The sequence below is a fragment of the Ixodes scapularis genome, unplaced genomic scaffold (assembly GCF_016920785.2).
Source record: "Ixodes scapularis isolate PalLabHiFi unplaced genomic scaffold, ASM1692078v2 PGA_scaffold2__306_contigs__length_199485367, whole genome shotgun sequence".
Taxonomy (NCBI): domain Eukaryota; kingdom Metazoa; phylum Arthropoda; class Arachnida; order Ixodida; family Ixodidae; genus Ixodes; species Ixodes scapularis.
Window position 1 is genome coordinate 163,120,741 of NW_024609857.1, and position 27,925 is coordinate 163,148,665.

Sequence of the window (27,925 nt, forward strand, 5' to 3'; positions counted from 1 at the left end):
GGGACCGCTAGCGCCGCCAAGATCGACTAATCCGCAAGAATGTCTTCCAAGGTAATTTCTCAGGTGTTTTCTTTTCGCATTTATCACGGCCACTAAGCTCTGACTCTCGCTCCACTGGCAACTCTAGAACCCGTAAAGCGCAGCGCTTGGAGTATCGGCATCCCATACCCTGATTTCAACGTGGACGCCACCATTTTTGGGCTTAGTGCAGAACAGGCAACACCTTTTAGAACATAACTGTACCTGCACCACTTGCAAAGCGGAGTGTGGTAACGGGCTGCGTTTATCTTTTTACTTTAAAGGGCCACTGAAGAGAAAATATAATGTTTTTTAACAGTCTATAGTCGGTTGCAAGCTAAGAAGAATCTTTTAGCTCCACCCACTAGCGCATTGCGCCCATCTGAAGTGCCTCCACCGTCGAGAAAGTAGCTCGCTAGCAACGTTGCTTTTTCTTCCTCCAGGAAACGTGTCTTAAACTACTCAATATTTATTTAATTCATTCAGGACATTTAAATAAGTTAGAATACGTTTTTGTCAACGAAATAGCTGTTTAGTAAAGAAAGAAAGTCATGTACAATGTACCGTCTTCCCAATTCATTTTCTGTTCAAGATACTGTCTAACATACCGTCTTCCAGCTCTCAGCAGTGCTAAGCCTTGCGCCCGCTTCGAAATTTTCGTTGGCGATAGCGTCGCTGGATTCTCACGTTGTCGCGCAAAACCTGCTGCAAACGCAAGCCGATACCACTAAGATTTCGTGGCGTAACCTCGGGCACGTAAAACACGGTGCAAGAAAGCAGAATAATTGTCACGAGAAACTAGCGCCGCGTTGCTAAGGCCAGCAGCCATGTTGAGCTTTTTTTTTTTTTTTTTTTTTTTTTTTTTTTTCAAAAGGATCGCGATTGGTCCACGGAATCGTGACGTCATGAAAACGATTGGCTGGCGTTTCTCGGCGTGGGAGTACATTTTCCTCTGAGAGGCATTTCCGGTTTTTTCTTAGCTTGCAACCGACTATAGTTGGGTCAGGCGTGCTAAAAAAATATTTATGCGAGAAAAAGAAATGTAGAGCATGCATTAACGGCGCGAGATTTATTTTAAATTCTGCGCGCAAAGTTCATGACGTCAAGGAATGGTCATACTAGGGTGCCTTCATGTGCGCTTTGCTTAGGGTGGAGACATCTGGCCATTTTGTTCCCACTTTTACATTTATTTTTTGTTCAGAAGCGCGTGAAAGAGCGTGTCCCTGCACGCGTCTGTGGCGCTGACTGTGCTATGGCGACATTTTGTTTTCGTCGATTTCTTTGTATTTTCCCCGTGAGCGCGTGCTGTCGGCATCGGGTATTACAAAGGGTGGCATCACTCTAAACAGAAGGTCATTGAGGCACCCTAGGTCATACACGCTTTACCTGAACGAGCTGGTCATACACTTTCACCACCTCAACGCGATGGCCAAGCTTGTGTCGATAGCCAAGCTGATCCACTTCTCCACGCGCCCAAAATGCCGAGAGAGAAAACAAGTGGAAAGGAGGTGGCTACGGGCCATCAATATTGCATTAAAAAAAATAAAAAAAATTGTGTAAAATTTAGTTTAGCGCGCTTCCACGCGCCTCGTGTCGTCTGCTTGCTCACGGCCGCATTGAAACTGCACTCGCGTTATAAAAAGAATGCAATTACGTAAATCTAAGCGGCGCACACAGTGTCCGAACGTTCAAGGAGCTTCCTGCTCGTCGTACTTCACTGCAAGGTCTACGTTTCGCGAGCGCAAACCGAAACAAATATGTCCTGTCCTAAACCCAGAGCCGTATATACAGAGAGTTTGGCCATTCATTGGGGAATATTGAAGTCAAATGAGAAGGCGCCATTGGCCGAAAGCGGGCTGGCGTGTTCCAGAGTGTCTTCACAAATTCGATTGTGGCCAACCAAAACCCGTAAATATTACCCTGCCGGTGGTCGCGATAAGCACACTTAATAAGTGCGCAGAGTGACTCTCGGTGACTGAAAATATGGTGCACGAGATGCTTCAATCACGGTCATTCAAAATGATGGTGGAAGAGCCCGACTAGCGGAACGATCGATATAATCCGCACGCCAGGCGCCGAGGGCAAGGAATCTGCCGCCCGTGTGGTCACGCTCTGTCCGAGAAAAACAGAGTTCGAGGGACAGATTCGTTTTTTACATCTTTCTGCGTGAACATCATGTGAATCGGAACATCATGTGAATCGGAACATCATGTGTGCCCTATTTTCAACCATGGAAGGTTACTACATTTAGGTCTCACACGCTTATTAAAACTTAGAACAAGATATTCATGATTAAAACTCTTTCTCGATACCACCGCTATTGGATTCTTTTCGGCTTCTGGTTGACCAAAAGAGCATGTCAAGCTCGCTTTCTGCATCTGGTGCACGCCCTGGCTCTGTGCGCTCCTCCCATTGACCACTAAACCCGGCTCACCGCAAGGCGGCTTCACCGCAAGGCGGCTTCACCGCAAGGCGGCTTCTCCGCAAGCGAAAGGAAAAAAATCAAATTTGGCGCATGTGATCTTTTTTTTTTTTTTGCCAAAAAGGAGTTGGCGGTAAAAGGAAAAGGAGAGCGATAAACTTACTCTGCCTTTTAGTTACTGTATGGCTTATAGTTACTCCATACTATAATAGTAATTTACAGGTCAAGAAGGTAGTGGCAAATGCCCTTCAATGGGCTTCATATATCCCACCGCCAGCTCCGCATGCAATAGACCCGTTGCTCTCGGGCAGGGAGCGCGAGCGCGTCCGCAGGGCGCGACCATGTTATGCTCGCAGGACCATCCAGGCGGCTCTGTAACGTTCAATTTTGCACGTACCACGTTCGAATGCAAGCAACTGCCAGCACTGTAAACGCGCGATAACAAAACGTCTAAAAAAAGAAAAATGAAAAAAAAAAGAACTATGCAGCTGGTGGCCTCAGCGTTCCATTAAACATTCCTTTCAGCTTTTTTTTTTATTTTATTGCTTTCTTTCATAGCTTTCGTGAGCCCGTATATTTCCCTTTACCTGAAAGCAAAGCCGAAGCTACATGCCAAAGCATGTTCCCCTGAACGAGGCTCGCACTGCACGAGCACGCGTGCTTGGCAGGGGCGCTGAAAGCTCGCAGCTCGCTCTTGTAGCCTCTGCTACGCTGGAACTTAGAATGTAACGGAGCATAGAAAACTGTAGTGGGGAACCGTATTGGCGCGCGTTCGAAACGCGAGTCAAATATTCTATTTTGCTCGCCTGGAGCGCTGCTCAAAACTTGAGAGCTGCGGATGGATAGCGTCCCATCATTTCCGTGGCGTCGCGGCCAACGCGGGAGAAGGGTCTTGCCTTCGTGTAAATATCGGGATGAGGACGATTCGTCACATGCGCATTCGTCACAGGACGACTGGTCACAGGACGATTGGTCACAGGATGATTCGTCACACAGGAACATTCGTCACAGGATGACTCGTCATGCGGGCAACTGGTCACATTGATCGAGCAGGGGACGATAGTAAATTGTAAATTTCAACACCTGCCCACATACCCTGATGAGGAGTTTCACGATTTTCCACTCTCACGTAAACCAATGGTTATATAAACTAATATTACAATACTTTCCTTTCATTCCGCTTTCCGCTTTTCCTTTCATTATATTACGGGTCTTGAGCAGGTTGATCTCAGTTGCAGGCTTGAACGAGCAATAATCCGACTTGCAGCCAAATTAGTTTTTAGTTTTGCCTTGCGTACACCTATTCGACAAAACCAACAAGTATTGGAATTCCTTCTGCCGAATGTGTACCCCTCGTGCAGCATCATGGCTCTACCTCTCTCTGTTGCGATCACCTCCATCCTTTTGAATGTAGTTCAAAAATAGTCGCTCTTCTATGGACTCCGCATTCACCGTTCAGGACGGACCCAGATAGCTAAAACGTCTGTTACAAATTCTTTGACCTCGAGAAGCGAAAGACATGCTAAGATAAGAGGTGACCGACTTTCTGAGGCCCAACCAACATTCAATGTTCGGGACCGAATCAGAAGCTAAAACGTTCGTTACAAATTCTTCGCCTTAGTCCGCCCGAACCAAATTGAACAGTACATTTTTGGGGGGACGAACTATTGTGGGACCGGTTGGCCGCGTGACGAGTCATCCTATGACGAATGTTCCTGTGTGACGAATCGTCCTGTGACCCATCGTCCTGTGACGAGTGTGCATGTGACGAATGGACCGTATCCCTAAATATCTGCCTTATCTTTCGACTTTGACTTAGCGTTGTGGAAGCCACAAGAGGGAGGTTAGAGCTTTCCTCCTCCGATGGAAACAAATGCAACTTTCGGGGGTTAGGTTCGCCCTCTGATGGATACAAAGGCTACCTTCAGCGGCTCGTTTCCCTCTCCGATAAATACAAAGGTCGCTTTCTTATAAAGTGGGCGTTGGAGAGATGTTGGCATCACTCTGTAGCCAATGTCTATCCATTGAGGCGGAACAAGGGGCGTTTTCAGTGAACTATCTTTTCGACTGCGGAAGGATTTGAAACGGACGCATCACGCTTATGGGAAGAGCTTCTCCTACCTTCTTGACTTGTAACCAACTAGAGCTGCTGCGCCAATAAGCCGAATCCGCCACGCGAGTGCGCCTGCGCGGAGTCTGAGCATCTATTGGACATGAGGGCTGTGTCAGCCTTCGACAAGGACTCGAAGTCAGTCAGGCGCTTTGTACCTATTGGACGAATGGATGGATCGATGGATGTTATAGGCTATACCCTTTGTAACGGGCGGTAGCTCGCAACTCGCACCACCTAGCCTGAGTCTAAAGAGACCAAGAAATGCCGGCCGCCAAAGCTGCCGGATGAGGCTTTTGAAGAGGGCCTATATTGGCGATTCAGAAATGCGTCTTCCAGCAGCTTCGTAGATGTGGTGCCAGCGAGCTCAGGCGATATTGTTCAGCTCTGTCAGACATACTGTAAAGTGAAAAATCGTTTCCTTAGATTTTGGATGTAAGGCTTCGATAATTGGCAACCATGCATGCTTTAAGCCCCAAGCTAGCTGAAGTGACGCTACTCTGAAGCACGCTGCTTATATATTATACAAAGGAGACCCTGCAGACACCGTCTTTTGTATGGTGTGTGTTAGCAGTGTGGATCCTGGGAAAGAAGCGCCAAGCTCCCCGCTTTGGTCGCCCTTTTTGGTCTGTGTAATTAACAGCTTTTCTTTGACCTCCCTGTTCCTGGTGAGCTGATCTGAACTCGCGGTGACAGGTTGCTTCACAGAGACATTTACTGTATACTAAGGTTTTGATATCACCGAGGCGAAACAAGCGCACATCTTCGCACCGCCTCCACACACGGTGTCGGTGCTTGGCGGAATTGAAAAATCACTTTCATGTTTTGAAATACGCAAGAAGAACAATAGAAATTTAGAAGGTTTGAGAAGATGAGCACGATTGATAAGTTGATTTTATATACACAGTGCCAGGGTCGTTCATATCGGTGACGAACGCCTTCGGTACCATGAAGTTCCATAGCGACTTTAGCGCGGCTGGTTCAAGACGACCCTTTCGAAGCTTCACGAATTTTAAAGAACCGAATTGGCGATTTCCATGGAACAGAGACCAATCAGCCCACCCCCTTCCGAGGGTTTGGTCGTCTGTATGGAAGTATCTGTTCGTGTCGAGCTAGCAGGCAGGAAATGCAATGACGTGTACTTTCCCAGTATTCAATGACTTTAATTCGCACAGGAGCGTTAAGGCTTGTTCACGCAGTCTCGTTTTCTTACGATAGGTTATGTTACGTTACAAAAGCTTTCGTCTGCTTTCGTCACAAGTCACCGGTACATCTGTGCTTCGTATTAAGCATGGTTATGAGTTCGAGGAGATAGCCTGGCACGCGACATTTGACACATGAATATTTCGGTGACTTATAAGTCATACGTGACGTAAGAAAACGCAAGAAAATGGTCAGGCCGACCTACAAAACATTTCCGGTAAGGTAGGAAAATGCTCTTCGCAACCCTTCTCGTTTCCCCCTTTCCCACTCTTAACTTGACGGCTCCTGTTGCTCCTGTTGTTGCTCCATCTTGCGGCTAGATAAGCCGGTGTAAGCTCCTGGCTCAAGGCCGGTTCACACTCTTGCAGCCGAGTACGACCAAGAGAGACGAGACTTGTTAAAACCACTTAAAATTTCTTAGGACGACAGGACACACCGGCACGCTGGCGCCATCTATGCGGTGACCCTGGAACTGCATTTCACAAAAGCGAAGGTTTCGCGGTATTTCCGAGGTAAAATGTGCGCAATACCGGCAATAAAGGCTCGTTTATAACGTATACAAAAGTTTTTCGAGCCCAGAAAGAAAGAATAATGCGCGAGAGAAATAGAAAAATATGCCGGACCGGTAAGTTTACACTGCTAACCTATAGATGGCGCCAGTGTGTCCTCTCGTTGTAAAAGGTTTTAAGAACCCCAGTTTTAAGAAATCGCAAAAGTGTGAACGAGCCTTCATATGGCACCAAGATGCAGCAACAAAAGGAGTCCCCCCGCCGTCAAGATAGCAGTGGGAGAGGTGGAAATGGAAAGAGTGGCGAGAAGGACTTTCCTACCGCGGCAAACCTTTTTGTAGGTCGGGCTTTAACACAGCACCGTTTACTTGCGTTCTTTTGCTTACGTAGAAGTCACCGAAACATACATTTACCGAAACATTCATGCAGGCCTATCTCCTTGAAATGGTAGCCACGTTTAATATAAAGCACAGGTGTCCCGGTAACTTGTGGCGTAACCAGACGTAAACTTTCGTAATGTAACGTAACGTAAGAAAACGGGTGTGCGTGAACCAGCCCTTAGGTTATGAGTCACCAGGACACGCGTGTTTCGTACGCTGCCTGCAAAGCTACTCCTTGTTTTGGTTACCGCGCTTCATACGAATCACGGATGTTTTGGCAACTTCGGGCGCAAGGAGAGCTCCTGTAACATACCGCAACGTAAGAAAACGGTGCACTGTGAACAGGGCATTCAGAGCCACCCAACGAGCTACACTTTGGAGTAACGTCACTTCAGCCCTCTTTTAAACTCATTGTTGTCAGCTATCTGAAGCCCTATATGAGATCGCAGAAAACAATCCTGCGTCTTCCAGAAATGCTAGATGTTTTCCACTGAGAAATCTTTCCTTTCAGCCGGTCCTCTACTCCCAGTTTCTCAGTTCCTGTTCGTACAGGGTGAGGATAGGTACGTCTTACCCTTTCACTTTTTTGCTTTTACTTGGTTATGGTTTATGTTCAAAACGAATGTTCGGAACTCGTGCTCAGGGCAAGTTACAAATCATCGCGTCCTGATAAGGATGATCTCACAAGTTTCGGACGCCTTATGAACGATGTAGTCCCTGAGAGGATTGGAGAGGGTCCTTGAGTTTTCCCGACTCCCTGCTTATACGATACCTCTTCGGCGCCTCGTAGGCTTCGAGCGCGCACGCACAGCTACACCACGACGGAAAGCAAAGCGCGTCTTGGACTTTGAAAAGAGACGTCCTGCTATTCTAATTTATGTTTGAATACGTTGCGTTTCTTTTGGCGACGTGCAAGATCAAAAGCATCGTTGTGGCCGGTACTTCCACGATTGGCCAGACGCACACTATGGAGTATTTAGGTACCATCAATTTTGCAGTCAGTCAGTCACAGTCTTGAGAGCAAGGAAATCAAAGGAAGTGTTGCTGATCAATTTTGCTTTAATCGAGAGATATAAGTGAACTATCAGACTGCCAACTTCAACGGTGTCGGCTTAGGAACGCGATGGCGCCAAGCTTCCACATTCTTTTTACACGAGCCGTCGAACTTGCCGCTCGACGCTGATATTCCTAGTCTTGAGTTCCCAAATAAAAACTATAAAAGAGCTCTACAGAAACAAAAAAAAGGAAAGTCCGCCAGATCTGGTAATATTGAGGCAACGTTGAGACACAAAGCTACTAAAGCCCCTTCATGAAATCCGGGACTCCCTTTCCGGAGCTGCTATGGGAGCATTAGAATGGCAATCTGGGCTAGTTGGTTCATGATAACTGTCAGGGCGCCGAAAATACACAAGGACAAGATACAAGAAAGGAGACGTGAACAAGGCTATCTGCTATGGGAGACAGCGGAACTTGGGTCTAAAGTCCCTCGATAAAATTCACGCTTACACGTACCGCCAATCATTTTTGTGGAAGCGTGCAAGGCACGTACGTGTCACGAGCGTCTGCTCCGCCACCATTCGTTTCCAAGGGCCGCTCATTTCAGTGCTGCGCCGCCATTTGCTTCCAAAGGCCGCTTGAGAAACGGCTTCGTGCACTGGCGCATTTGACGCTACTTGCAAGAAAAACGCAGACACATCGAGGGGCTTTACTTGGGCCGACGGCGGGGTGCAGCGAAGCGGTGTGTACGGTAGGCCAGGTGGGTTAATATTTTTTAATCAGCCATCCGGAAACTGTCGCCAAAACCCCTACCCCCCAGGCCGCCATGCGGCCTGGGGGGCTATGTTGCGCTTTTTGCACTCCCAGGAGACTAGGGAGAGGGAAGTGACGTCAACAACGCAGCAAATGCAGATTGGATGTTGATTTTGTTTTCTTCTGTCAACATCCAATCTGCATTTGCTCTAGTCGTTGACGTCACTTCCCTCTTCCAAGTCTCCTGGGAGTGCAAAAAGCGCAACATAACACCCCTGGGGGGGGGGGGGGTAAAACTAAAGCCCCTTGATAAAGTCGTTTTTTACAAGTACCGCCAACCATTGTTGTGGAAACGCGCGAGACACGTGCCACGAGCGGGCGCTCCGCCGCCATTCGCTTCCAAGGGCCGCTCATTTTAGTGCTGGGCCGCCATTTGCTTCCAAGGGCCTCTCGAGACACGGGCCACGTGCGCTCGCGCATTTGACGCTACTTGCAAGACAAACGGAAACATATCGAGGGGCTTTAGGTAAAACGCGTCAGTAATACACCCGCCGTACGTGCGGCGGGTGTATCACTTTTCGGAGACGCAGTGGGGTACCCCGCTGCGTCTGCGAAAAGGGCGACTCATAAAGACCACGCTTCGCGTTTCTTCGAAGTACCGCCAACCATTGCTGTGCGAACGCGCCAAATACGCGCCTCGAGCGTGTACCGTGCCGCCATTCCCTTCCAACGGTCCCTCGTTTCAGTGCTGCGCCATCATTTGCTTCCAAAGACCGCACGAGGCACGGTCCTCAAGCTTTCGCGCATTTGACCCAGTCACAAAGCCTCGCAGTTCGACGGCGTAGCCATAAGGCCTGTTCACACATACAGTGGAGCGCTAAGTGAGTGCTACGTGAGTTCTCAAAAGAGCGCTCATGTGGCGCTTCCTAGTGCGTGATTTAGTTTCAATGTAGCGCGCGATTAGCGCTTTTGTAGCGCTTTGTTAGCGCTTCAGTAGCGCCTTGTTAGCGCTTCTCGTACCGCGGTTACTGCTGCGTATTAGCGCGTGCACTGCGGTTTCAGTTCCTGTGGTTGGGTGTGCATCAGCTGCGCCATGGCGGACATGCGGGACACTCAAATATATACGCGACAAATTCTCTTACATACGCAGTTAGTGCATATGTGTGTAGACGGCTTAACGCCCAGAAGAGTAATTCTGGGTGCGCAAAATCTTTCCCCACCGAGATACCGACGGGTACCTGGAGAGCCTTGTTCCCAGGCTCAGGGACCGAGATACAGAGGTTTTTCGAAAGTGATTATTTTTTTAACTGCGTGTCTTTGAAACAAAGGTGACGCTTGTCGAATAGAAAGCGGTGAGGTCGTACCCAATCAATTAGTCGCTCAAAGTCCATGACTCTGGATCGTTTGCCCGACCGTTTGCTTGGAGATCGGCTCTTTCACTTCCTCTTATTTCAATGTCAAAGCAAAAAACAACAACAACAGAATCGCCGTGCACGCGCTGTTCCCCACCAGCAAGCACTGCACAAGGAGCGTGAGAACCCTTACATTGCGCTGCTGAAGCGCTAACCGAGCGCCTACTTTTAAAGCGCTTCTGGAGCGCTAACCGAGTGCTACGTCACGCGCAAGTCGGTGTCACATGAGCACTGCTTCCAGCGCTCATGAGGCGCTAACTGAGCGCTCCGCTGTATGTGTGAATCGGCCTATAGAGTGCCCGGTCGCAGATTTAGAGCGTGAGGATCTGGTAGCACAGAGCGTCAAATAGTCATTTCTCGGGGAACCTGGATGGCAGCGCAGAGCTTTTGCAGCGGCGAGGACCCGAAACACACTTGTTCGCTCGGGAGAAATGTGTTTTGGCGTCTCACCGCATCGGGGCGCCAGTCACGCGGCTCTTCTTTCATCCGTTATCTGCTGCTCCACTTTTTCCATTTCGGTGACCGCTTCTCGTGGCGATCTGCCAAGCTTTATGAGTATATAGGAGACTATGGCTTTATACATATGTCTGCTTCTACATGTCTGCAGGCGGTTTTGGCATCACCGATGTGACCATCATACAAGCAAGAAACAGGCCTCAGACAGTACATCTGCAGACTGTCCCTCGTATGACGTATTCGCAGTGTGGCCGCGGCACAGAAGGATCAATCGCCGCAATTTATGGATGGAGCTGGATGAATGACGAGAAGTTTTGATCTAAAACTCAACTTTCCGATGGGATACACTGAACATCCATTTTATGACTTCATGCTTGGTATCACGTCAATGTCTACGCTTTTCTGGCGTGTACACGCTGCGATTTCTCTATGTATAATTTGAAGCAGTTGACTCTTCGAGTGATGTGCGAAAAAGATAGAGGCGGGCAAATATTTCTGGAGTGCAAAATGCACCTCTCTCTTTCTTTTTTTATTTGTTCTCAAACAGTGTTGGCTCTGAAGCATATCGACTACGAATACAAGGCTATCGACCTGTACAACAACGAACAGGTGAGTAACGGCAGCCCATGCAGAAACGTGTTTCGTTGAAACGTACCGGACGTATATAGGAGGGCATAGTAACATCGAACCTTATGCTTACCCGATTAGCGAAGAAAATCAGAAAGCCGGCTAAAGATTAGCGCGCAAACCGTAAACCACGTGATGTGACGTTCATGAAATGTTTGTGGAGTACGTCAACAGGCCAATTTCGGCACTTTGATTAAACCCGCCGATAAAGTGCCGAAATTATCCTGTCGAATTTCTCCCAGGCACTCACCCCGCAACTGTAACCGAAACCAAAAACCGTTTAGGAACGAAATATTTTCAGTAACCGGAACCGGAACCAAACCGTTATTTGAAATTTGTTGAAAACGTAACCGTAACCTTTACCTTAAATAATTTACCGGTAACCGATATATTAACCGATATTAAACTGAAAATCAAAATGTTTTTTTTTCTCAAGAATGACCTCGCCTGTAATGACGTAGCAATTTCAGAGAGTAACCGTCAACGAACGATGCACCTTTTAACAGATTTCCGTTCAATCTACATTCAGGATTAAGAATACTTATTTTGGAATCAGTGTTCAATCTTATAATAAAAATTGTATTTCTAAATCTCCCAGAGTCCTAAACTCGCCACATCTATCAAGCAACTGTGCTGTTCAGAGTATTAAGTAATAGGTTGGAATTCTAAAATGACCACCCAACTCAGCTCTTTCCAAACCACCGATCTTACTGAGCTGCAGTAGCCAGTATGAAAAAACGAGGTACATTGGCCATCATGCAGAGCTGGCGGAAAACAAAACCTGATATTAATTTCGTCTATGACTCTGTCGTTCGTCCTTTTAGTATTTGTCGGTTGGTAGCTATAAACTTCACCACCGACGTATGGCCTCGGTTTTCTACAGGAAAGATAACCAACTTAGCCCCCCTCCCCTCCCCTAATCGTGCAATCGCCTCATTAACGGCGAGGGGGGGGGGGGGGGTAATCCGACCTGGGCAGTGAAGGGTGAAGAGGGTAGAAAAGAGGACGTACTGAGCAAAGAGGGAGAGCGCGAAGTGCTGTACCACGCTCCGACAATTTTTTTAGCTATCTAATCCAGATGCATCATTTGAATGCGGGTTGCTTCCTGATTCCGAAATGCTATCTCGTTTCTCTAGATCCACTGTAGTTAATTTTCAAAAAAAATATATTTTGTTCTCTGCCAGAACCATTACATCCTTCTCCTCAGTTTTTTTGTTTGTTTTTTTCCCAGTTTTTCTCGCTATCCATACATGACGTCACCGGCGTGCAGCGAGACGCCCGGCCGGCGTTCGGGTAGGCTCTCGCCCCCCTTTCTCGCGCCAAAAAGCGAGAAAATAAGGGCTTATTATCAACTCAAGTTGATAATAATCTCTATTTGTGCAACGTATGACCTTGGTCTACGTATGAGAAAGGTAAAAAAAAAGCAATTAGGGGTTTTTGAGAAAACCGTTTTTGCAACTCGGTACGCTCAAACCGCAGCTCACAATTTTCATGAAATCGCTAGCAAATCCGTTCTCCTTCCATCAAAAACTGGCAGTAACGCTCGCGATGAAAGGTCGAGGAATCACGCAATACATTTTTCGACTAATTATCCGAGCACCACGGAGAATGCACAGAATGGGCGTGCAAGTGCCACAGACGTTCGTGTTACTTGAAGGAACGTGCCATTTTCTTTCGATTTTCTTTAGAAAGGTTACTGTTGCAGATGTCAGCCCGTGTAACTGCTTTTATAGCATGCATATGCCCTTTGGTGCTTACGTTATTTAGCAAAATATCTATAGACCATTCCAGAAAAGCACTCTTGTCTGGTCGGTGTCATTTTCAGTGATCGTGCGTGTGGCGCGTACTTTGCTCGCCTTCCAAAGCGGTGAACACGCGCGTGCTGGGCTTTGACCTTACACACGTGGACTGTGGTTCTTGTAAACACTGAAATGTATAAAATGGAATGAACTGCATTCGTGTAGGCCAGGGGGCAGGTTACTGTTTATGAAGATCGCGCTAAAATGACAATTAAAATAACTCCATATGCACCAAGTCAACTATCAAGGTGCAATCAATGGCATTTAGAATACACAAATACAATATTTAACTTCAAATAAATATTTGCTTAAAAGATACTATAGTGCGTAAAGTACAGAAACGCATCATAAAAGTTTTAGTTAAAGATAAGCTAACGAAAGTTGCTAAAAACAATTTGCACCCATGCTTCTCTTTTTTTTTTTATGCCGTAGTAGATTGCAACGCGCTCGAACACTGATCCACGAGTGCGCATGGAAATGATGTAATTCTAGATAAGATTTTTCAAATTAAGTTTTCGCTTTGCGCAGTTTCTATCAGCTGCAAATTTGTATGCCTCCCCTCAATGACATTAATATTTTCATGGCTTTAAAAACTTTTCAGCCACATATAACATTTCTCCGTAATAGAATAAAATAATGACGTTTTCACCTCCCCTTCTGCGAGAGAATATTAAATGCCAAAAACCATTTGACAAACCAGCTCACAATTTTGTTACTTTATTCCGCTTAGCAGTATTCTACTAGAGGAGGGCTATAGTTCTGCTCCTTCCTTCAGTGTGGGCGAAGCCTCTTATTCATATCATAGGTTGCAATAAACTATAGCGACGATAAGGTACGAATGGTTTTTCCAGCACTCAGTGGGAACTTTCTGAGATTGTTTAGAAACGTAGACAACAAAATACTTTGTTGTTTACAAATAACAAAGCAGAAATGTTTAAAAAGATGGCTCGTGAGGCGCGTCAAGCGAGCGCGCGCTCAGGACGAGCGCGGGTTAGAACGGGTGAGGACACCAGCGAAACGGTTGTCTGTTCTTGAGTCTCCACGTTATATAGAATGCGATGATGCCCGAGTAGCGGGGATAACATATGTGCTCGGGTATCAAACTAAGTAATGCTATTGGATGCAGTGAACAAGTGTTGGAGCTAGAAACGTGTGCAACTTTTGACCAATTAGACGTACTAAGACGTCTTTGAGTTCTTGTTATTGTGAACGTCCCGTTTTTGGATATTTGGGACTACTTTAGACCGTTCATTATAAAACGGCTATCTAGCATTTTAATAAAACAAATTACTGGAGAAACCGAAAAAAAAAAATTTTCAGAACGTGTAACCGGTAACCGAAACCGCAAAAAATTAAAACCGCAAAAAAACCGAAATGAAATCGATATCAACAGAAAACGGTAAACCTAACCTTAACCAACACGTTATAGATTTCGGTTTAAGTCCCTGCTTTCTCGACAATCTTTCTTCAAATACTTTCACCCGATGCCCGCAACTTCACAGAGACGAAGAGGCAGACTAAGCATTCTGCTGACCTATATTTCGTTCCTAAGCCTCTGTACAATGTTGTCGAAAGTTTCTGGCGCAAGCCTGTGTCTTCATTTAGTGTTTGATTTGCACGCGCTTTTATGCAAATGAGACGTTAAATGAAGCTACGTGTTCGCGCCGGTTGCTTTGCAACACGCGAAAACTACCAAAAAACGCACAAAAATCAGAGCCTAAGAAATGCAGTTCCATATCTTTTCTTTCTCACGAGGCGAACCACAAAAGGGGGTTTGCGGTACGTAACTTTTGAATGTGCTTCTAACAAAACCATTTTTGAAGTTTGCACGCTGTAATATATGTACTTTTTTATTTTATAGCTGTGTATATTTGTTTGAATTATGTACCCCCTCCCCTCTTTCCCCCTTTTTGTAATGCTTTCGGGCTTTGAAGGGTACCTCGAATAAATTAAAAAAAGAGCTTAAAACAATTTTCACATTGCCCAATTGTCTTCCGATTTTCACGTGACTTTTCGCGCGTGTTCCAGCGTTCACTCGAAAAAGCCGGTGCACAGCATAACAAGGAGTTGCTGTTTTGAGCAAATTAAGACGCCCCTGTGTACAACCATATCTCTGTTGATGACGTCATTGTCTTCGTTCACCCGCAGCACTCACCGGAATTTATGAACCTGAACTCCATGGCCCAGGTCCCCGTGCTCGACATCGACGGCGAACAGCTATCACAATCGGTATAATGTCCCACTCCTTTAAGGCTGGTTCACACACTTGCGGTTGAGCGCGGAAACCTGCTCACACAATTGAATTTGAGTGTGGAAGGCTGGTTCACACACTTGTGTTTGAGTACGGAAGGCTGGTTCACGCACTTGCGTTTGAATGAGATTTGCCTTTTGATAAGGAAGGCTGGTCCACGCACTTGCATTTGAGTGCGGAAGGCTGGCTCACACACTTGCGCTTGGGTGTGAAAGGCTGGTTCACACACCTGTGTTTGAATGCGGAAGGCTGGCTCACACGCTTGCGCTTGAGTGTGGAAGGCTGGTTCACACACCTGCGTTTGAATGCGGAACGATAGTTCACACAGTGGCGTTCGAGTGCGCGACTGGTTTATAGACTTGCGCTTAAGTGTGGAAGCTTGTTCACACATGCACTTAAGTGCGGAAGGATGGTTCACATATTTGTATGTGAGTATGGAAGGCTGGTTTACATTCTTGCGTTTGAGTGCGGACGGCTGATTCCCACATTTGCGCTTGGTTGCGGAGAGGTAGTTCACAGATTTGCATTTTAGTGTGGAAGGTTGGTTCACACACTTCCGTTTGAGTGCGGAAGGCTGGTTCAAACATTTGTATTTGAGCGTGCTCGCGCGCGTCGTATTTTATTGCAACCGCCTCTAAGAGAAAACACTGTCGCCATCTATTAAGTTCTTATGGAACTGCGTTTTATAACTATTGATGCCGCGAACCTCCCAAAGATTATGTTCGTAAGATATAAAAAATTTCGAACCTCGCTAAAGATTGAATTTGAGAAATTCGCCACTTTAGAACCCCGCTGAGGTTCGAATTCAAATAATTTAAAAATGTAAAGGTTCTTAAAGTTCGAGCTCAAAGATTTTAATTTTTTTTTACAGACCGTTTGAAAAATTCAAACATTTCAAATTTATTTAAGTTTCAAATGTGAAATATTCGAAGTTTTCAATTTTGTCGAAGTACAAGGTTGAAAAGTTAGGAAGTTTCGATTTTAAGTTCGATGACTGAATTTCACGGACGTAAATCAAATTCCACAGATTAAACAATGTTTTTTTTTATGAATAAATCTACAAAATATCGCAAAATGTGCAACAAATTTTATGGAAAAAGTTGCCCACTGCCATTATGTCGTAAATTTACTCTTTCCTTCTCAATCCTGCGGTACCTGTATTACTCGGTATGTGTCGTAACTTGTGAAAAAAGCATTGAACTGGATGAACAGTTCATTGAAAAGCCCTGAGGCGGTCAGGTGAACGCATACCTACTATACTACTTTGCAAACTAGTGGCAATGCGATTAAACGAAGCCTAAATTCAAGGCTTGCATAAGACAACCAAATATACGGGACAACGCATGCATATAAAGACGTCCAGGCTTCCCAAACATTTTTAGTTGTTCTGTGCGTTTATTTTCAGCGGAATGACCCGTGGGGTGGAAAAAAGTCTGAAAAAAGGCACAGTACCCGACACAAGGCAAAGTTAAAGAGGATGCAGCCAGAGTAAATTAAGGGGACCACCCGCCCCCTACAATACAGTTTATTAGGTGAAAACCGGTCGTTATCGGGCTAACCATATTGTCGCTGCCTGGAACTTTTCTTCTTCGATGAATGGAGACATTGGCCACTCTCAAAGCCGCATATGTAGAGAGTTTGGCCATTTGTTGGGAAGTATAGGAGACAAATGAGGCGGCGCCATTGGCCGAAGGCGGGCTGGGCGTGTTCCAGGGCGTCTTCAGAAATTCGGATGTGGCCAACCGGAAGCCGGAAATAATACCCTGGCGGTGGTCGCGAGAAACAAACCTGATAAATGCATTGAAGTAGCTCTCGGTGACTGAAAATACGGTGCACGTGATGTTTCAGTCACGCTCATTTAAAATGATGGTGGAAGAGTGCGACTAGCAAAACGATCGACAAAATCCTTACGCCAAGCGCCCAGGTCCGGGAATTTGCCGTCCGAGCGGTCACACTCTGTCCGAGCAAAACAGAGTTGAGCGGCGCATTCGTTTCTTGTAAGCGCCAATTCAGCGTTCGCTGTAGCGCATCGGTGTCGCGTTTTTCCTTGACTCAAGGAAAGCGGGGGACTTTCATTTAAAAACAACTAATGCTATGAAGGACGCTCCCAGCGAAGCGCCGCGGTTGAGTTTCAAGCCCACAGCAGATCAGGGATTTGTTGGCCGATAGGTTACCTCTGGACAACCCTCGGAGTTGTGCGCGGGAGAGGCGCGGAAGTCGAATGAAAAAGGTGTCAAGTATGACTCCGTATGAGGCCGTTCCACCCCAAAGTGATCATACAGCGCTTCACAAGCGAGTCATTTGTGGCACGATCAGCGGTGGAACTCCAGTGCGATTTCAGCTTCACTTGACACATTGACAGTATGCCTTATTTATATTTGTTGACTCGAACCTATCGGGGCGAACTTATTTCGAACTTCGTCGACCTTTGTTCAGAAGGTCGAAGTTCGTTGACCTTTTGAACTTAATACCGGGTTCGAAAGTTTGAAAAGCTTCGAATTTCTTAGCGTGATAAGCTCAAAGACGTCGAATTTCATAGCGCAAAAAATAATCGTAAGTTTGAAAGCAATCGTAATTTTCAGCGCCAAAAATTTTTAAAATAAAAAAATCGTACACTTTGTTGCTTTTTTTTTTAATAGTTTTGACGTTTTGAAATTTTGCGATTCTTTCGAGGCCCTTGGTTTCGATCTTCGAACCTCAGGTTCGCAAAAAGTTTGCGGCAGCTCTAATTAAAACTAGACTGAAGGAGTCATAATATTTGCGAGATCGCAGCTACAGAGCTATCTATAAAAAATTGACCGCTTAAAAAATTGTCAAACTTTTTTTCGAGACCACGGTGTAATGGAGTGATGCTTAAGAAACTAGAAATATACGATGATCGGAACTGTTCTAGAGCTAGCGCTAGATGGTGCTAGTGTTTTCTTCTTTTTTGTTTTTCTTGCAAGACGCTGGAACACACTGCGTAACACTGAGACACAAGTTTGTAAACCAACATTTATTTGTTCACGGAAATCTGAAATGTGCTTATAGTGTTTTCAGTTAAACTATATTTGCGAAAGACGTAATTACAGGAACTGGTGCATCTCTTCGCGTGGCTCTTCGTAAAGTGAGCTTGTGCACATTCGCGGTGCCAACCGCTCGGTTTAAGGAATACGCAAGCTAATAGACGTTGTGAATAACTTCTTTCAAAGCTCGCCATCATCGAGTATTTGGACGAGAGATACCCGGAGCCGAAATTGCTGCCGAAGGACCTCATTCTACGTCAAAAAGTGAGTTTAGAAAAAAAACATTATGAGGGAATACGTTTGACGTCATTGTAGGTCAGGCGTCCTTCAGGACACGATCGGCTTAGCTACGCTCGGATAATGTATCAAAAGAGAGTAATTGGCTGATAATATTAGAGTCAGAAATCCTGAGGCCGGCCTGGAAAGATCGGTGCCTGCCCGTGATCTCACATTTTCGTTAAATGTGTACTCTAGTGGTGCATTTATTATTATTTTTTTCAGCTTCGAAGCGCATTGATCAGTGTCACGCCTTTTTCTATTGATCAGGATCAGGGTCGCCGCCTTTGCAATACGAGCTACGAGCAGGTGACGAGCATGTTGGTCGCCTGTGAGCGTCCCCCGCCTTTCCGCCTGCTTTCGTCTTTGCGACCTTGAAAATGTAGCGCACGCGCACTTGAGACCAACATCCGTCGGAGGCGTCCGCCAATAAATTGCAAATAAATTGCCCCATGGTGTGAGACGGACCCTCTCTACAACCAAGTTCTCTACCTTTGCTGATGCCTGGTTCACATGGTGCGATTTCGCAATTGCAAGGTCGCTGGTGCGGCAAAAACAAACCAAAATTCGTGGTGAAGGCTGCTGGGCTTAACGCCGCAGCTTCGAAATCGCAAGTAAAATCGCACTATCTTAGTCAGGCTTAACTCAGTCGTCTGCGAACACGTCCGCCTTTGACAATAGCATGTTTGGTAACCTCGTTTTTTTTTCGCAGGAAAGAACCTACGCATTGAAATTTCACCGGGGAAATCACACCATTGAATTACACCTTTGGTGAAAGTTTGACATTGTGCCGATTTTAGAACTACACTCGGGGTTTGTGACAATTTAACAAACAGTCATACAATATATCCGGGACGATCCCGTGCACTCTATCAGAACTGTCGATCATGACATCGACCGTGTACAGCTCGTAACGGGCTATAAATCAATTTCAGGCCCGCGCCATTGCGGAACTGATCGTGTCAGGAATTCATCCGCTACAGAACAAGAGTCTACTTCTTCGTTTGGATGAAGAGAAGCGAAGTGGCTGGGCACTCCACTACATCAACAAAGGATTTCGAGGTACGGAACGATTTTTACACCGAAAACCTTCTGGGCAGTGTTCCCCAGACTGAGGAGGGAGAAAAGGCAGGGGGGGGGGGGGGGGGGGGGGGGGCAGATTTTCTATTGGTGCTGCGTCGAAAGCTTGGCTAGTTCGTAGTGGTTCATCTTGAAATAAAAAGCGCACATAAAACCAGGACAAACAAAGAGGACACGTACGATCGACAAGTGCTTACTCACAACTGGAAGTTTGATAGGACATCAAAAAACAACGATTAGCCCTCTCCCTTGCTGCACTTGCGGCGGGGAAGGGGGGGGGGGGGGGGGGGCCACTGGACGTGCGCGTTCCCCCCCCCCCCCCCCCCCCCCCCCCCGTTTTTCGGGATAAGTATGCTCTCTCAGCTTCTGTCAAAACAAGCGACGGGTGGTTAATGCAGCCATCACCAAAAGTTTTGATATCAAAAGCCTCTAGGGACTCCCGCGCTTCCTGCTCTTTAAACCGTCCTAACATCATTGTATTTTCAAACACAGGAGCGAACCCACACCCTATTGCAAGGGACTGCTAAATGGTCAGACATAGTAGTACGAAGATAGTTTCAGTGCTTTTCAAGTCTGTCATTAATGCAACGTCCCGTTTGGGCCACATAAGTCGTACCACAAGACAGTGGAATGGTGTACACAACACACTACAGTGTACTACTGCTAAAGTACACTCGCACCGTACACTCACTCCTTACACACAAAAAAGAAAGAAAAAATCAAACGAACCGCACTGTTCATTTGATTTTTTTCTTTCTTTTTCGTGTGTAAGGAGTGAGTGTACGGTGTGAGTGTACTTTTGCTTTAGTGCGCTGTAGTGTGTGTTAATATGAGCAACCAACTCGCCCAAGCTGCTACGTTAGTAGTACACAACGCCCACATGGCAGTGGACAAAATGATTTACATATTTCTTCCCCCATGAGGAAACGCACATCTCCTTTCCTGACAAGCGAACCTCTTGCACGACCGCAGCAATTTGCTGGGAGCACTGAAAACGACCGGCACATCATAACGCACAGCGACATTTTTAAGTATAGGAACTTGGGTGGTCCAAACCAAGCCGCAAAAACGGGTCCCGGAGAAATCCAGGAAGGAGGAGTGATATCAACGGCGACGTCAGCGTGACGTTTCTCCGGGCCCAGCAAGCCCCTCAGCCGATCAGGAGAAAATGGCTCACCCCCCTTGACAACCTTGAGCGGGGTGGAGTTGGTACCCCCCCGCCCCCCCCCCCCCCCCCTCTCTCTCTCCAATCCACTAAAAAATCCCACAAAGGGTGACTTTTTCCCCTCTCCCGCCCGTGATGTGCATTTTTCCCTTTCTCGCTCAACCTTGCCGTCTCCTGCGCGCTGGCTGTCCTGCTCGTCCAAACACTTCCGCATGCTTTTGATAATAATGTTTATTTTTCATGAAATATGGTAGAGCAAAAAGAGAAAAAGCCTCAGCGGAGGCTTGACCAGCCGTCAGTCCCATACAGTGCATTTTGTCAAACTCATTTCAAAAAGCAATTTTACTGCAAGATAAAGACAGTCACTAGCGCAAATGAAATAAACGCAAGTCCTTGTTGGGAATAGAATCTATACAAATCTTATTTTGTCTTAGGAAATTTAACACTTTAGGTACGATATAATGTAGCATTTGCGTACCATAATTCCTCCATATTCCACATTTAGAGTTAATATATGCTCGTTGGGTATTAGTTCCGCTAGATTTGATAGAAATGTAGAACGTTTACGTTTTTCTAGCTTTAAACTCATACTTAATGTATATTCATAAAGGTTACCTATTTTTTGTATTTTAAGATCATTAAACAAACTCTCTGCGTGCGAGTCATAAGATACGTTACATATTATTCTTACCTTTTTCTTTTCTGCAAAAAACATACTTTTTGCAGGTTCGTAACGGCATGTGGTGTTACCTCAGACGAGACTGCAGTAGTTTAAGTGAGATTGAAATGAGGAAATGTAGGTTTACAAATGGTACATTAAGTGGTAGTGCGTCTCGTTTGCGGTAAGTGTCCTATAATACTAGACAGTTTTGTAAACGGTTAATATGACTGTCCCACCACAATCGTTCAGGGAAAAATAACACCGAGATTTTTAAAAGTACTAACGATTTCAATTGGGGTGGAGTCAAGTACGATGTTTCTATAGTTTGAAAAACACTAATTTTTTGCACGAAAATTTTTGGTTTTTGTTTTATCAGTATTAATTGTTAGGTAGTTATCCTTTGCCCAAGCGGAACGTTTGGTGAAGGTAATATGGCATTCTTAACAAGATCATCGCAATTATTCGAAGAAAAAAAATGCCGCCGTCGTCCGCATATATTATAAATCTCGCAGGACTTATGTTTACAATGTCATTTATGTAGATATTAAAAAGCTACGCCCAAGGATGGTACCCTATAGGACGCATAACTGAATGGGCTTAAAATTGGAAAAATATCGTCTAATGGAAACAAATTGATTCCGATGTTGCAAGTAGGACTTTCAAAGCTGTAGGGGCAAACCACGGATACCGTAACATTCAATTTGAAGTAATACATCATGATTAATGAAGTCAAAGGCTTTTGTGAAATCAATAAATACACTCAGCACCAACTTATTTTCCTCCAGATATCTCTCTCTCTCTCTCTCTCTCTCTCTCTCTCTTTATATATATATATATATATATATATATATATATATATATATATATATATATATATATATATATATGGTGTCTTTTTTACTTTTTTCTAAATCCAAATTGTGTGGAGGTCAGCAAGTTATCCTTGTCGAAAAATTGTACTAAACGAGTCTGTATTTCTTTTTTTGCTTTTTGGGAATAACGGGACTATAGAAAGGATTTCAAAGTTACTGAGAATATTTGTATCTCTCTTCTTATGCAGAACTGTTACTTTTGTCATCTGCATCCTGGATTTAAAGACAGACTGAAAGTGCGACATAGACAGGGTGTTATTATTTCAAGTACGCACTTAATACGTCGAATTTGCGAATCATTACAGTCACAGCTACTGCTGTTCTTCAACTGCATAAAAATAAAAATAAGGTACCTCGAAATTTGTGACGGGCTAAAAACAAAGGAATGGTTATTTCTATATTCTAAGCAATTGCTAGACGTGCCATTTTGACTGCAGTCACTGCCCAAGTTCGCAAAGTAAACGTAGGGTAGCTAGGGAGCGGCCGCCGAAGACAGTCCTTTAGGAATAATTTTCTCGACGGGTTGCCCATTTCGAATACAAGTTGAAACTGAGTTTTAAGTTTTTCCAAATAGCATTCGTACGTCTAGATTCTGTCTGAAAAACGTGGGTATTATAAACTGATTTTTGCATTACGCTGTAGCTTTGTTAATTGATTCCGTTATAATTTGAGTCTTAAAAGCTGATAACGATCTCTTGTTATGAGAAATTATTGCTATATTTTTACGTTGATATTTTGCAAATGTCCGGGCGTGACCCATCGCTTACGGATCTTTTTTGACACTTCCACAGCTTTATACGAAACTGGCGCTTGTAAACAGTGGGAAATTCACTAAGACACATCATAAGCTAAGTTGACGTCTTCTAAGACAACAGTAGATCCCAATTAATTTCAAAAATATCTTATTTGAAAGCATTTAAGCTATCACTTGTTATATGTTGAAATGAAAAAGGTTTCATTTTTTTTAGTGTGGCTTCACGTTTAGGCACAAGAATATTGGAAGGTTGATCGCTAATATTATAATGGTTTTCGTTAATGTCATAAGAAAACCACTCACAAAACAGAAAACAAAATCATTAGTATGGCCATCTGGGCCCGTTTGCTCGAAGCGCTAGCCGCGGCCAAAGTTAGCCGCAGTACCTAGGAGAGGGATTTTGAAATCACGTGACTGGGCTCGGTAGGGATGCGGGGAAACATGGCGGTGCCCCGGTGAGTGAGCGCCGCTCGCTTTGGAACTTGTATGTCGTTGTGGTTGCAATATCGGGCGCGTTAGTCAACAACGAATGGTGCAGGAGGCTTTCGCTGCTTTACCTCACTTAAATCGCAAAGCATGAACAATGACCTCGCCGCAATTTTTAGATGGTCTTTTGATTCTGGCCATTCTTAAGCCTGAATGAACGCTATGATTGTTGGCATGGCGACGTCTTTGGAATGTGGATTGCCTTGACTCAATCGGCCGGGTATTGATTGCACAGAAAAGCAGACAGAGTCTCAATAGACCTTTTTCTAAATTACCCAACCATCGAGAAGAACGCTGGACGTGTAATTCTACGGTCCGCGCGCGCTGGCCTTCCTCTCAAAGAAGATTTGAAGTAAATAATCATAGTAAAATTTTGACACAACGCGCGTGCAAGACAAAATTTGTTTTAGACTTTTTGCTTTAGAACACTTACTATTGCAGACGCCAGCACGTGCAACGCGTGTAACTACGCTCGTAGCATGCATCTAGGTGCTAGGCAAATTTAGGAAAAGGTTTATTGGGACGCTCTCTGCTTTTGTGTGCTATCAATACCCGGCCGATTGAGTCAAGGCAATCCACTTTCCAAAGGCGTTGCCATGCCGACAATTATGGCGTTCATTTAGGCTTAGGAATGGCCAGAATCGAAGGACTATTTAAAAAGTGCGGCGAGGACTTTGCTCATGCTTTGCGATTTAAGTGAGGTAAGGCAGCGAAAGCCTCCTGCACCATTCATTGCTGACTAACGCGCCCGATATTGCAGCTACAACGACGTATTAGTTTCAAAGCGAGTGGCGCTCATTTACCGGGGCACCGCCATGTTTCCCCGCAACCCTACCGAGCCAGTCACGTGATTTCAAAATCCCTTTCCTAGGTACTGCGCCTAACTTTAGCCCATGGTGTAAGATACACTCACTGATCTCAATGACAATTGCTGGATCGCGCTTCCCCGCTTCCGAGCCCACTGCGCGATTGAGGCCACCGGTCGGCCATCTTACGTGTTCCGCTGAAGCGTTGTCAAGGCGGCGGTCACGTGACCTTTGCCTCTGTTTTCACGTGACCTACACACGGTGACCATGGTAACTGTCTAGACTTGACAGCGCTATACTCCGTTTCACCTTATGTTGTACCGCAGACAAGGCTAGAAGCGCGAGCTTATAGCGTTGGGAGCTACTCTTAACGCACAAGAGCTTGTGCCGCCGAGAGCAAGGAGCTCGCGCTTGTAGCCTTTCCTGCGGTACATAATGAGGTGAAAGAGAGTATAGAGCATATCTCGTGAGATGGCCGACGGTGGCCTCATTTTCGGTGCGGTGAAGCGCGATCCAGCAATTGTCATAGAGATCAGTGGATACACTCTTTAGCTGAGGACACGGCGGGGCTGAACGCGCGGCGCGAGGAATCAGATAGTGTTCGTTCGACGCGCATCCGAAAGGCTGCATCTTCCGCTGCCACCGTGCCCGCGGCTGACAGTGTCGCCGGCGGCCAAACGGCGAAACTGTGTGAGAGCGAAAAAAATTAGCTCGCTGCCATGACACCCCGGTACACCGTGGTCTTTCTGAACGTGCGACAACCTAGCTGGTTGTCTGCGCGTGTGGTACATGAGGCGGCACGAACCGTCTCGTACGTGCCCAAGGGTCGACGAGTCACCTGCCGGCGCCGCTTCAAACCATAGTGACAGAGAGTGAAGAGCGAACTTTATCGGGCACGTCGCGAGGAGCGCGCTGTCCTCACCTGAAGAGTATTATCTTACACCGTGCTTTAGCCACGGTTAGCGCTTCGAGCAAACGGGCCTAGGTGATCTGGTGGTCGATATAGCACTTATAACAGTTTTTCCTGTTCTTGCCGAAAGCACTTTGCAGTCTTATGAGTAACACAGCTAAAAAGGCAGGCGGAAGTTATATATATATATATATATATATATATATATATATATATATATATATATATATATATATATATATATATATATATATATATATATATATATATATATATATATATATATATATACTGTAAAAGACTAAATTTTCGCGTGGACCTAATTTTTGCAAATTTCGCGAAACGCCTACAATTCGCAAAAAAAAATGTCCCGCGAACAATTCGGGCCATATGTGAACGCTACGGAAGCTACATTCGATTCGCGAAAATTAGAACCCGCGAATAATTTCAAATTTTCAGCTTTGGCCCGATTCGCGAAAATGTGTGGCCGCGAAAATTAAGTCGTTTACAGTATATATATATATATATATATTAAAACCGGTTCCGCCTGCCGCAATATTGCGGGACCCGTTTGGCGTTTTGGTTTGTACCGTCCACTGTGTTCCGCGCACCCCGCTACCGAAGCCCTTAAAGCATGCTATTAAGTGCGCGCCCCGCGCTCACAGTAATACTCGGGCGCGCGCTTAAAAGCATGCTTCAAAGGTAGTGCGGTACGCGGAACACGGCAACGGTTTGCTTAAAAACCCTAATATGGGAAACACGGTTGAGGTACGGAAGCACTACGGGAGCACAACAGGCAGTCTGCACACACTGTCTGTCTCTAAATCTAACCCAAATGGATCCGAGTTACTCCAACGGGTCGTGTCACGTGACAACACTGGGTGAAAAGCGCTGGACGCGGGTAAGTTTTGGAACGCCGAGGTACCAAACCCTTGTCGTAGTCTAAGGGTGAGTAAAATTTGAAACACGACCTCTGAGACGTGTTTCTACCTTGTACGATGATCCATCACATTGGTCATATACGTACACAAGCTATCTGCAGATAGGTTCGAAGCATATGTATGTACGAATACTTCAAACTTGCGTGAGGCATGCCCGCAAGTAATCCTGTCATCGTATCTGTGGCGAACACCGTGTCCTTTGTCTGCTGTGGCTTTCGATGTTCACCTGTCTAATGGTCAAATTTGGGGGGGGGGGGGGGGGGGGGGGGGTTTACGTGCCAAACCTACGACGGGCATCTGGCACGCCCCAGCGGAGGACTGAGGATTAATTTCGACCACCTGGGAATCTTTTGACGTGCAACCGAAAGCTCGGTTACACGGCGCCTTCTCCGCAATAAGCCACCGTCATATTGCGGGCACCTCGGTCGGGATTTGAACCCGCCACCTGGGGATCCGTAGGCCGGCACTCTCGCCTCGGAGCCACCGAGGCGGCACCTGTCTAAGTGTGCTGCGGTAACACTCGCAAGGTGTGTCTGCGTGTTCACCTATCTTAGGGTGTTGCTGTAACACCCCTAAGTTCTGTCTTTGGGTGTTCACCAACTATCTAAGCGTGTTCCTGTAATACCCTTAGATAGTCTGTCTTACAGCTACGCCCTTTGGGCGTAGCTGTAAGACACCTTTAGGGCTTTAGCCTAAAGGCCCGTTCACACTCTTGCAACCGAGTACGACCGAGAGAACCCAGACCGGTTTTTAAGTCTTTTGCGACTTCTTAGGACCGGATGCACTGCAGCGGAGCTGGTCCTAAGAGATCACAAGAGGCTTAAAAACCGGTCTGGTCTCTCCAGACTTGTACGTAACGCGTTACAAGTAATTGATTACTTGTAATCAATTACAGTTAAGTGTAATTTTGTAACGCTTCAATTACATTTGTCAAGCTGTAACGCTCGGAGTAATTCAATTACTTTTTTTCTGTAATCAATTACAAAATCAATTACACAATTACCAATTACATTTTTCATCCCACAATTTTTTTTTCTCACAAAAATCAGCATAGTCACTCAGCCATGGAGCAAAAATGATTGACATTTTTTTAACATCTAAAAAAAATAAAACTAGGATTAGTCGGCAAATCCTTTTTTTCTTTTACGCCACGCTCTTCTACAAGCGCGCCACCAGCCTTGGCTGGGGAGTTCCGGATCTCGTTGCAGATTGCTGATAAAGTCGACGGGAAGCGGGAACTCGCTATTGACTTTTTAGTGGGCTTTGTTCCTTAGGTCGACGCGTCAGCTACACGACAAGGTCCGGGTCTGAAAACAAAAACGGGAACAATAACCAAACAAAATTGTGTACGCAATATTTTACTGTGTACTTGTGTATTTCTGTCATCGCAATAAAAAGTAACGTGAAAGTAACTTGAAAAGTAATCAATTACTTTGCAGTAATTGTTCAATTACTTCTGGGAGGCAGTAATCAGTAACGGTAATCGGTTACTTTTTTGACTGTAGTAATTGTAATTGTAATCAGTTACTTTTTTTCAGTAACGTGTACAAGTCTGGGTCTCTCCCAGTCTTACTCGGTCGCAAGAGTGTGAACGGGCCTTGAGGGTGTCCCTTGGCGCTTTAGCCTCGAGGAAAGCTGATTTACCCTCTTAAAAGTGCCACATATTTACTTCGTAATGCGAAAGGTGGCACCTACGGCACTGAAAAAAAAATATACACGTGAAAAATTACATTGATTTACTAATTTAACACTTTTTTTTCTCTCTTTCTTGCTTCGCACCAGCCTTGGAAGCTGTGCTCGCCAAGACAGCCGGTCAATACTGCGTGGGTGACAGCCTCACCATCGCCGACGTCTGCCTAGTGCCCATGGTGTACCAGGCCAAGCGCCTCGGCGTGGACATGGCGCCGTACCCCGTCGTCGAGAAGTTAAACCGCTCTCTCGAAGAACTGCCCTCGTTTAGGCTTGGCCACCCACGGTGCCAACCGGACACGCCGGCGAACATGAGGGAGGAGGACCCGTACAAGCGCTGCTGA

At 45.7% G+C, this 27,925-nt stretch overlaps 1 protein-coding gene across 1 annotated transcript; it reads left to right on the top strand.

Annotated features, from left to right (window-relative positions):
• Positions 1–27,925, top strand: LOC120848037 (maleylacetoacetate isomerase). Its single transcript, XM_040219946.3, has 7 exons — positions 1–51; positions 7,154–7,205; positions 10,807–10,868; positions 14,834–14,914; positions 18,128–18,205; positions 19,153–19,279; positions 27,675–27,925. Exons 1-7 carry the CDS (start codon positions 40–42, stop codon positions 27,923–27,925), a joined length of 663 nt encoding a protein of 220 aa, XP_040075880.1. The 5' UTR covers positions 1–39.

Coding starts and splice junctions, on each gene's coding strand:
- LOC120848037 (XM_040219946.3), top strand. Junction 7,206..10,806: donor TTCGTACAGGGTGAGGATAG/GTACGTCTTACC, acceptor GTTCTCAAACAG/TGTTGGCTCTGAAGCATATC. Junction 18,206..19,152: donor ACCTCATTCTACGTCAAAAA/GTGAGTTTAGAA, acceptor AATCAATTTCAG/GCCCGCGCCATTGCGGAACT.